The sequence below is a fragment of the Centropristis striata genome, chromosome 16 (genome assembly GCF_030273125.1).
Source record: "Centropristis striata isolate RG_2023a ecotype Rhode Island chromosome 16, C.striata_1.0, whole genome shotgun sequence".
NCBI lineage: Eukaryota > Metazoa > Chordata > Actinopteri > Perciformes > Serranidae > Centropristis > Centropristis striata.
The window spans coordinates 11473015-11485240 of NC_081532.1; the positions used below are offsets into that span (position 1 = coordinate 11473015).

Genomic DNA, 12226 nt, shown 5'->3' on the forward strand with positions numbered 1-12226 from the left:
ATACACGAAGCCTTCATTCATCAACCTGTCAAGGTCAGAGTCATAAAATGTAGCTGGAGAGCCTCAAAGATATCTGTGAGGACATTCTGCCCCCTTGTGGACACTTTATGTAACTTCAGCTAGACTCCTCCAGTACAACAACACACGTATTTTCACCCACCGTGCTTAATTACGCCTCACTTTTGTATTGATTTTGTAACTTCATCATATGTTTCTCATTTGAAATCTGTTTTCGTGGTCTGTTTGAACCTGTCAAAGGTGGAAGAAGTACTCAGATCTTTCACTTTAGTAGAAGTAAAAATAAAAATCAGTAAATAAAAGTCTTGGATTCAAAATTATACATGAGTAGAAGAACAAAAGTATTAGCAAGAAATTGAGTAAAAGTACCAAAAGTACTCCTCATGAAAACTGATCAGTTGCATAATAATATATAACTTTAATATGTAAAAGCAATAAGTTGACTAATCGATTAGTTGATCAACTGAAAATTTTAGAACATTAGCTTAGACTTTGAATAACTTGGATTGATTATTTTCTGATTAATCAAGAAAATATTAATGTCAATAATGAAAATCATCATTAGTTGCAGCACTTTCACAAAACTGGAAAATAAGTATTTGATGCATTGATGCATCACTTAACGTTGCAGTTGTAAAGGAGGAGCTAATTTTAACTAATTTATTTACGGGTCTGTAGCTTAACCTTTAATGTTAATTCATCCAAATGTATTTGCTGAGTATATTTGTATTTGTAATCTGTGTCTGCGAAGTAACTATCTCTTGTAAGATTGTGATTGCCTCCTGCTGCTCCTGTTTTGTTGCTGTTTAGGTGGAAATCCCTATGATTCATTCACACATGCACATTTTGGACTATTATGGCTGGACACTGCACATATTCATTTGCATGGGAAAGGATGAGAAAAGTAACATATGATGGATACATTTCCTTAGAATCTGTTGTTGTTGGTTTGACTTGCAGGCTTCACATGGTCTTTGGCACTAATGGATGTAGATGTCATAATTATCATAATATAATATATTATTATATAATATATATATATATATATATATATATATATATATATATATATATATATATATATATAATTCTATTGGGGCATATCTTGTGAAAATAGTTTGTTCTTGTATAATGTTTATGATTGGTTGATATTTATGTATTCTGCAGTTAGACAGTGGGTTAGTATGCTGGAACAGACTCTCATATGTGGAGTGCTGAAAGGTACATACAGGTTTTTGAGCAACATATTACATCTATTCCAGGCACGTTGCTGCTTATTGTAGCAAGACAGTACCAAGACACATCCTGCACGTGTTACATCAGCATGGCTTCAAAGGAAAAGAGTGCAAGTACTAAACTGACCTTCCTGCAGCTTCCAGACCTGCAATTTTTCAAGTCTTATATCAAGCAAGAATGGGAAAGAACTTCAACATCTATCTATCTATCTGTGTCCAAACTTTTTGGAATTGGGATTGTAAGATATTTTTGTATAAATGTATGTTTTGTTGTATGTGTATGTGTGACAATTGTGTGATGGTTGGGGAGAGTGAAAGGTACCACTTTATTTCCAGTTTAGTATTTTAAAAAAAAAACAGCAGCACAATATTCCAACAAGAGCATTAATTCCTTTGTTACCACATTTTATTTTTCAAACAACATATAGAGTACTTGACACAAAAACCAAGCCAATATCTGCTTCAAATATTTACATAAAACTTTGTAGAGAGACTGGAAAAGAAAAACATTCTTTGGGTCTGACCATGCAAAACAATAAATAATGTTCCTGACAATGCTTTGCATGGTGCTTTCAAGACTGCTGTTCAGCAATAATAATTAAAAAAAGAAAGAAGAAGAAGCTCAGATTTTAGTTGGCTATACATAAAGCTGCCCTGGTCCACAGTCATCAGACATGCCTCATCCTAAAGGCAACAAGACAAGCAGTGACTCTGACTCAGAGTAGCTCAGGTCCACCTCGACACATTCGCTACAGAACAGCGTGCACTCATTTGTGTTGAGGCAACCTCACTACTCTGATTTTACACATTGTTGACCAGAATAGATACAGAAATGAAAAAGTGAGATGTGCAACAGTTTTCAGTGAAAAGCTTAGATTACGTAGAAGAACTGCAGCATCCTCAAAGGATGAAGCAACTGTACAGAAAAGACCTCCGATGTTTCGCTCAACAAGGCCTTCAAATGTTTTCAGAGATGCTCTCGTCACCAGTGAGCAGGAGCTTGAAATCAGTGTCACAAAGTTCTCACTCCTTTCATCTCTCAGCAAGGAGACAAACAACATGAGTCCGTCTGGGTCCAGAATCTGCTCCTCTCCTCCCTCTTCCCCCCGCCCGCTGCGTGGCTCAGGTGATGATCTGCGGCTCCCAGGACTGGCTCGCCATCTGGGGGCGACACTGCGTGATGACCAGAGGGCCCGCCGGGCTCTGGCTGTCCAGGCAGAGGCCGCTGACCATGTGCTGCAGAGCTGTGCCTTTAGGCTTCCACTTCTGCACCGACAGAGAGAAAAAAAGATGAATTAATCTGTGTCAGTTAGTTTTACGTCTCTGGTTTGTATTATTCTCTGATCATAAATGATTTGTATCAGCACAGGAGGTTCATGTTAGTGGTGAGTAATGGCCTGAGTCAGACCTGGATCACTGTAATCACATGAGTGATTGACTTATAGTGGAAAATCATAGTAGAGCCAGCTGTAGTCACGGCAGCCTGAAGAAACAATTTGTTTTCACCGATAAAATATTCTGTGCACCATTAGTTACTGAGCTCAGCAACTCAGTACCTTTACTCAAGTACTGTACAGTGAAGTACACATTTAAAGTTTACTTTCCCATTTCATACTGCTTTATTTTTCTTTTTTCAAAAATATATTTTATATATTTATATTTTGTACTCATTTTTAACAACTATTAAGAAAACATGAAAAAAAGGATTCAAAAATCCCCCCCCACAAAACAGACATCCTCTGCAAAACAAAAAAATAAATAGATAAATAAATAAATCAATACATTAAACAACAGCAACAACACACACACACACACACACACACACACATATAATTTTATTTTATTTTATTATCAAATGGAAATATTGGTGGCTAGTGCAACAGCCAAGAAAAACATCCTTTCTTTATGAAGCTTCAACTGTTTCAGAGAGGTGTTGATTCAACTTTATGATCATTTTGACTGGTTTTTGTTGTGCTGCTAAACTGTATTGTGTTATACTGAGAGGTGTCGATCTTCTCAGTATGATGCAACATCATTGCAGCCTCCAAAATGATCATAAAGTTGAATCAACACCGCCCTAAAATGGGTCCAAACTAAAACCGAACATAATAACCTTCAAGAAGGAACAGGGTTTACCTAGTTTCAGCTAGGTGTACCTAATAAAATGCTTATGATCTTTACATGCTAAAGCTTGGGCAAATAAGCTTATAATCAAAAGGCTGATATTATGACTCTAGCTGGCAATAATTGGTGTTTATAATGTTGAACGTTGTCCTAATATCTGTTTATAGTCATCATTAAATCACTTACACTCTTCACCCTCCTACTAATCACTCCGAGGAGAGTCTGGATTCAACCTCTAGTTCTTGCTTATGATTTTATTGAGTGACAAGCTGACTAGATTTGTTTCATTCTCCATAAATCTTTTTGGCAGAGACTCTCCAGGGTCGAGTCCCTGTGTGTAAATGTGCTGGAGCAAGTTCGACAAGAAACTTGAAACTGAAGTGAAGACAGAGAGAAAGTGAGCTCTCTATAAACAGGCTGTCCATAAATCACCAGGTAGAACTGATTCCTTTATTAGCTTGCCGATTAAACAGTTAGAGCTGAACTTAAAGAGAGAATTAGTGCGCCAAGGCTTATCAAAGTGTGGAGGTGAATGGGAGGTTAATCTGAAAATCCCACAGGAGGGAGAGTACATCTGTGTATAAGTGTGTGTGTCACATGCTGTAAACACACAGCACTGTTTTATGTGTGTGTTAGCATTAAAGTGTGAGCATGTTTGTGCGACATAGACGAGGGGGAAATGAGATGTCACAGTGAAAAAGTTATGAGTTTACTTACAATTATTACTACATCAAGTGTTTAGATTGCCGTATCATGGACTGCTGTTTACATGAGTTTAAACTGAGAGGTATTCTGTTTCTTGAAGTATGGCTACTTCATGAAGAATTCCCAAGTATTTCCTTACATTTATCCTTTTTGGACAGGCTTCTAAAGCAGCGTTTATACCCGCATTGGGCATAATCTTCCCGGTGAAAGCCAAACTAATGAAATTCTTTCAGGATTAGATTAAGAATTTATCTATAAAGAAACCTCAACATTTCAATAAAACATTAAAGCTGACAAAATAAAATGTTGCAAAGCTTTTCCAGACTGTTTCATGCAGCAGTGATCGGGGAAAAGCCTCTGTCATATTGGTGATGGATGACATGACTGAAAAATATCCAATACTGAATAACAGCAGCAGCCAGGATCAGATAAACTTGTTTTGTTCTAAACGTAGCTTTGGTCTAAAGGGACAGTCCACACCAACGTCAAAAAACGATCTAAGACTAATAAAATAAAAATACTGCTTACATAATTATTGCATTAATAAAAATAATACAATAATATATTTTATTATTATTATTATTATTATTATTATTATTATTATTATTATTATTATTATTATTATTCATAATAATAATAATAATAATAATATATGGCAATTCTGCAGTGTGGTATTAGTACTTTTACTTAAATAATGAACCTGAAACTTCTTCCACCACTGCAAATGATCACATGAGATGAAAATGAAAAATGAGAGAAGCCTCCTGTGCCATCCATTTCTCTTCTTGTGCATGTATTCGCTTCAGTTGAACAATTGTAGTGATTTCTATCACAGAGGAGCTCTGCCGCCAATTCAACATGCTAAGTCAGTTGAAAGGCCGCCAACAAGGTGCGATGAATGCCCGCAGTTCAACACACCATCATAGGGCGGTCCGTGACCTAGAGGATCGAGAATCATGCTTGAAACCTGAGGGACGCCAGGTTTGAATCCCGGGACAGGCAGGATTGGCAGGGCACCTAACCCCCCCACTGCTCCCCGGGTGCAGTAATGTGCTGCCCACTACTCCTAGCATGGAGGGTTCACTGGTGTGTAAAAGGAAGGTAAATTCAGAGCTTGAACCCCCTGTTGTAGGAATAATAAGGGAGCTTTAATCTCAATCTTAAAAACTAGGGCCACAGATACTCACCTCTCTTGTAAAGAAAGGAAACATTCTTACACCTTTTTTTCATATTAAACAGAAAAATGCAGCTGTACATCTTCTGTATTCAAGTTTATTTTTGACACCGAACTGACATGAGATTAATTGCCTTTTGACCTGTTGTGACCTTAGTCTCAGTCTAGAACAGGGGTAGGCAACATGCGGCTCTGGAGCCTCATGCGGCTCTTCAGGCCGTCTGCAGTGGCTCCCTGTGACTGTAACAAAAAAATTATACGGATTGAAATGTTTATTTCTTTACATTTTGATTTTAATTCATTACATTGGTGTAGGCCCAAAGCAATTTGTATTATTCAATTATAAAAATGTGTAGCTTATATAAGACATTATTAATCAAATAAAAGGGCATCATTGCTTGCAAAAGCTCCGGGCCCGGTGCCTTAAACTCTAAATTCTGCCAACTTTAAGTAAAGTTGGCAGCTTTTACCTAGCTAGGCTAGCTTTTAATTACAAATTTGCATTTGGGTCCTCATTGCATTTCTACGATCTTCATTGTAAGACTTGAAATAAAGTTTGCAGCTCCATTCCCACATTTTTACTCTTTTTTTGGCCAACAATGGCTCTTTTGCTCTCAAAGGTTGCAGACCCCAGGTCTAGAACCCTATAGTCTTTCCACCGTTCCAACCACCACTAATTCTGGTTTGGATTAAATACATTCCTTAGTGCATAGAGTATGAGGTTAAAAAAAATCCTGTTGGCACGGTAGTGGCTGTGACACTTTTCATAAATTTGTAAATCAAAACAAAAGCTATCCAAAAACAGCTTGGTCCTTGTTGGCTGGCTCACCTTTAGCTTCGAAACAGGGCGTGATACAGAGTCACTCGGTATCTCACACCAAAACAATCTAGATTTATAATCAGCACTACAGGTAAGAGGAAAATATGTTTTCATTTATGTATGTAAAATATGTCCCTTTAATATCATACATAGATTTTTATGAAAAGGTGCAACCATACCCTACTGCTCTAAGAGTTAATCACTCCACTACTATCAAAAAACATGAGTATTTTTTTCCTTCTAGAGGATTAAAAACTGAGGACAAAGAGGCCAAATGTCTCCCTAAGAAAGAACTGGTTGCTTGTTGACAGGCAGGTTTCCAAAGAACTCTCAAAGGATTGCGATGGGCCTGAGAGAGATGAGAGGATGGCCTGGCACGACTCCTGTGCACTCAGGGCCGGTTATTCCTACAGGCCACCAAGGCGGCTGCCTAGGGCGCCAAATTGGCAGGGGGCGCCCCCTTGTGGCGCCCTTAAGCATACATCTTTGTTTTCACAACATTGATTAACGAAACATTTTTTAAAAAGCATGGGCAATAAAAAAACCTCATTGAATTAAATGAACATGCCCCAACCCATATTTCGAATGAAAATATAATATTATATTATATAAAATATGATACGTGCATGGGTGTCGTCACTCGTCATGACGATGCAGTTGCAAGTCACAAAACAAAACACGTTATGTTTATTTTTATTGCATTTGTATGTCTACATTTTATTTATTTTCAGTCTTTGCCATTCTTAATTTGATGAAGATCTGTGTTTTCTTATTTATTTATTCGTATTTTCAATTCAGTTGTTGTTGGTAAAGTTCCAAAGTTTCTAAAAATAAAAATGTTCTGAGACCATTACCTTGCTTGTAGTTCATGTATCAAATATTAGTGTACAGCATAATACATATAACATAGTGTACCTATATCAGAATGAATACATGGAATGGATGTGGTTCGGGGGGGGGGCGCAAAATCTCAATATCGCCTAGGGCAGCCAATGGGCTAGAACCGGCCCTGTGTGCACTCATACACATGGTTTGAGTTAATAACTCCCTCTTGGATGTCGTAAATCATCCGAGCAGCCAAAGCGGGTCCACATGGGACGTGCGTGTTCGACATTCACAAAGAGGAGAACGAGGAAGCACCAGGGTGGGGGCCGAAGTTATGGGAGCGCTTGTTCTACTGCATCTATAAAATCAGCAGCTCTTCTTTTGGCGCAAGCTGCCTCAGTGCAACACGGACGCTCAGATCGTCTCCTGGCACCAGGACCAGCAGGCGGGCTGCTCTGCATCTGTCCTGGAACCACCTCTTATCTCTAGATCTATCATGTCTGAGTTCAACACTGTGAGTGGGACATCAAGAACAAATGAGCTGCGTGTTTCCAACATGAGATAACTGTTTGGAAAAGCTAAGACCTAATGTTAAAGTGACTGATAGTGTAAGATTAAATAATGTTCCAGTTTCTTTGTTAACTCTTAGTTCACTTCACAAAAAAGCTTGCCTGTAAAATAAATCATGTTCCACTTTTTAAATATTTTTGACACTATTTAACTCTCATGCATCCCTTAAAAAATGTACTATGATATCCGTAGAGGACAAAAATGTCTGCGACAAAAAGTCTGATAAAATAATACTTATACATGTTGTTTTCCACTTTCACTGAGTTAAATCTTCAATCATCATCAATCATCTTAAATAATTATAAGAATGTTATCCCCACAAACAAACACAAAAATGTAATTATTTTCTGTATAACCAATATTATAGGGTGGATTTTTTTCCTTTTTCTTTTTGATTAAAACATTTTTTTTCTTTTAAATATATTTTTTTGTGCAGTGCAAGATTTTTTTTTGATTAAAAACCCTCCCTTGTTACCTTAGGGGACAAAAATGTTCCTTTCCTAAAACAGCTATAAAAATGTCTGTATTTTGGCTACACTGTGTTTTATTGACTCATTATAGCTGAGCTGAGCTTCAACTTACAAAACTCAGGAAAAGCAAAAACTGTATAAACTTAACATGAAAAATAAAAAAGCCAAAAAAAAGCCTGGTGATAAATGTTTGGTACGACTAAATGCCAGTCAAATGTATTTTTCTGTAGTTTAGTTGTGGTTGATGTTAGTATGATGTTAGTAAAGGCTAACACTGTTTCTTTTTACCTGTCTGGGCTCTTTTGAGTTGCAGGTCTCCATCTTGACCTTTGAACCTGCTGTGAAGGCCGAAATGGCCAGGCAGAGGTCCTGCTGCCGGATCAGCGGCTCTATTAGTTCCCATCTCTGCAAAATACAAAAACAAACAAAAAAATGACTGGTGGCTGCTGTCATCTCAATGAAAACACACATTTGTATGTTGTTATGATGTTACAATTTCATTTAGCAGACGCTTTTATCCAAAGTGAAGATTTGAGAGTTCATACAACAAAAGCAAACATCAACTCAAAGCTCAGATTGATGATTTTCAAACAAAATTTTGGTTTCATTCATTCTTTTCTTTCATAATAATAACAACAATAAAAATGACATTAAAAACAAGCAGTGGTGGAAGAATTATTCAGATCCTTTTCTTAGGTAAAAGTACTAATACCATACTGTGAAATTACTTCACAAGTAAAAATCCTGCATTCAAAACTTACTTCAGTAAAAGTATAAAAGTATCAGCAACAAAATGTAATTTAAGTGTCAAAATGTATTGTTATGTAGATTGGCCCCACTCACATTGTTATATATATGTATTCAAAATATATAATTATATTATTTGTATTTATGTAAGCAACGTTCACATTTTGAAAACATAGGGCTCATTTTAAAACATTGTTATGAGGTTTAATGAAAAAAAGTTCAATCACCTTATACTGATCATGTTTTTTATGTTAAATCTCAACCTGAAAAGTAACTGAAGCTGACAACTAAATGTAGTGAAGTAAAAAGTGTACGTATGTGCCTCTAAATGTAGTGGAATAGAAGTATGAAGGTACATCAAATTGAAATAATCAATCAAAGTACATGTACCTCAAAATTGTACTTAACTACAGTACTTGAGTACATGTACTTAGTTACATTCCAACACTGAGTACAATCCAACAGGTTTTGTGTTTAAAATTTCCAGCTAAATGTTACAACTGTAAACATTTAACTTTACTGGATGACAGATTTCCACAGCTATCAATCAGAAACCTCAGATGATTTGAAGAACTGCAGACTGAAACTGACAAACATGGAACAGTTTCTTTTCCAGGAAGTAAACGCAGCCAAGTTTTTCTCACATTCAGTGGAATCACATTTCCATTTTGGCAACAACCATTTTGAATCATTTTGTATTTTGCATCACCTGCCTGCTTTAATCTGAGCAGCAGGGTGCAGTTTGCTTCAAACATAATAATAAATACCTGCAATGTCCCGCTGAGTTCATCATGAGGAATATAAAGGTAAATTCTCAGCAGTGACTAATGTTGACTAACGTGACTAAACTTAAATTAAGGTTTGGCACTCAGTTCCCTGTGCAGTGATAAATAACAGCACATGTTTATCTGCTCTGTTACATAGCAACAGAGAGACTTTTTTTCATGCATGCTACAGAGGAGGAAGACTGAAGGATTTTAGCAGAAACATGTTGATGCCACAGTAGTTTGGCTCGGCCTACATTCTCTCAACTCTCTGTCCTTATATAATCCTTCACAAGCTCTCAGATGTACCGCTGTGTTTTATAAATACACACAATTATACGAAGAAGAAAATAGACGGATCATCTTTTTTTAACTACACTCCAAAATTATGAATACCCTACTTAAAGCTTAAAAAGATGCTTAAAAGACATTTCTATTTAATTTGGCTTCAAATTATTGTTATTCTCTGTTTTTTCCTTTTACTTATATATTTTACCATCTTTTCTTCTTCTCGTCATCTTTCTTTCTTCTAATTTTATTTGTTTGTGTTTTAGTTCGTTACATTTGTATTTTTGAATGTATAGCATCTATATCTACATCTCTTATATCAAAAGTACTCTGTAAATAAAGTTTAGTTAATATTATTATCATAATATGAATGAAATGTCTTTTAAAAAATAGAACAGCCTTTTATCTTACCATAATTGATGCTAATTTGTCAGAGGAATAAAAAATATATTTCTTTACTACTATAAGTATATTACAAATAAATAAATTATTGAATGACTGAATGAATGAATGCATGAATTAATGATTGAATGGATTAATATATAGCCATTATATAAGACATAAGCCATTGACTATATAAAATAAAGTCTAAGTAGAAATGTTAAGAAAGTTTCTCATTATTTTTGGCTACAAAAACATTCTTTTGGAAAGACGTAAGTCAAGTTTCTGATTACTTTGGGATATGAAGTATCTTATTAGAGAAAGTTTTTCATTATTTTTACACACTTAGTCATTCTATTGACTTACAGGATCATCTTTTCACTACAATGCTAAAGTTTTCTTCTTATTTTCCCCTTTAAATGTTGAAAATTCCATATATTCTTGCACATTTTCTGGCAATTATTCAGACTTTGGGTGTGCAGCCCACAGTCTCCCCCTGGTGGCCGAGTCCTGACCTGCGGCTGCGGCCTGTTGGCTCCGATGCCTCTGCACTCTGCCAGGCCGAGGACGTCCCCACGGGTCTCCAGACACAAACCACCTTGTCTCAACACACTGGATACGGCTTCCTGCTCGGGGACCCTGAGGGAGCCATCGACAGAGAGGAGAGAGGCCAATGAGAGGTCTTATTACGTCAATAAAGAACAGATGGATCGAATTGACTGGTTGCTCTATTGAGTAATTTAATCACACCACTAAGTAACGCGCCCTGTTGCAACAAGTACTTATGAAAATATACAATCACAATTTGAGAAACCACAGTTATTTGGAAGCAGATACAACCAGGGAGGGGGGATAAATATCTGCCTCCACACTCACATGTTCCCATCCAAATCAGATATATTTAGATCATTGGTTCTGAACTTGAGGGTCATTACAACCCCAAGGATTTGCAAGATTTAAGTGCTTGGGAAAAATACATTTTGACTGCATTATTGATTGCAGTAGTTTATTCTCCAGTTGTGGCTTTTAACTGAATGAAATGAAATGAGTAGTGAAAATCATTTCTGCCTCAAATAATCAAAATAAACACAAGCAAGCACATTTTTCACAAGTAGTTTCCATTTGCTAGCATTTGACAGCATAAAATAAACATTAACAGTTATGATGTTCAAAGGTGAATAATTGTCAATTTTGCAGTTTTTCCAACTAGGATGTTTGACATTTGAGGACTCTTGAATAGGGCTCACCTATAAAATATGTATGTATGAGCGTTATTTTGTGACATCACAACTAGTTTTTAAATCAATCGTGGTTTACACAAGTAAACTTACAACAAGAGTAATGTGGAAACACATGTGTGTAGACCAGTGGTTTTCACATTGACCTCATAACTACTTTACTTCCAACATTTATTTACTGTTTAAACTGTCTGAAATGTTTGACCTAAACCTAAATCAGTGGTTTTGTAGCCACTTTTCTTTTTACATCTGCAAACCATATGTTTATGTATAATTACGTGTTGTTTTTTCCGTATGCTCTGCGATATGGGTCATTTGACCTAAGGCTCATATGAGTCATTATTGGTGGTTTCAGAAGGTGCAAGTGATGTCGTTCAGCCAAGCCAAAACAACAAGCCGAAACAAATTGCGAATATTACCCATGTGTTTAAAATAGCAATTATAACATTTAGGTATGAGGACATGATGATCTCCTGCTGCCAGTAGCAGGCACTCGTTTTGGCAATACTGCTGTGAGCCATTAATAGTGTATGGTTGTTACAAAATTCCATGGCACACCTGGACTTGTCTCACAGCACACCGGGACGCAGTGGCACACCATTTGGGAACCACTGGTATAGAAACATGACTTTAAAGGGAAGTAGGAGAAACTTGCATCTGAACTTTTGAATACATTTTTTTTTTAAAATATTCATAGATTCTGGATTTTTCCATGTAAGGAAACAGATGTAATCTTAATCATTTAAGATAGATAAGCAAACATTAATTTTTGGAAAAAACATACCAGGCACAAATAATTATTCATAGTATTTGTATGCATCCTTAAATATGCCTGCAGAGGATCTTCTTGCCTTCTCAGTTTGAGAG

The 12226-nt window shown here is 36.4% G+C and overlaps 1 protein-coding gene across 1 annotated transcript in view; it reads right to left on the bottom strand.

The window, feature by feature from the left end:
- Positions 1 to 1641: 1641 nt before the first annotated feature.
- The window catches only part of galnt16 (UDP-N-acetyl-alpha-D-galactosamine:polypeptide N-acetylgalactosaminyltransferase 16), a 60763-nt gene continuing 50178 nt past the window's right edge, over positions 1642 to 12226 (bottom strand). Inside the window, exons 13-15 of the mRNA XM_059352816.1 lie at positions 10637 to 10760; positions 8230 to 8346; positions 1642 to 2519 (exon numbers count right to left, since the gene is read on the bottom strand). Coding sequence (XP_059208799.1) covers positions 2376 to 2519; positions 8230 to 8346; positions 10637 to 10760 — 385 coding nt within the window. The 3' untranslated portion in view covers positions 1642 to 2375. The remainder of the gene's footprint in view (positions 2520 to 8229; positions 8347 to 10636; positions 10761 to 12226) is intronic.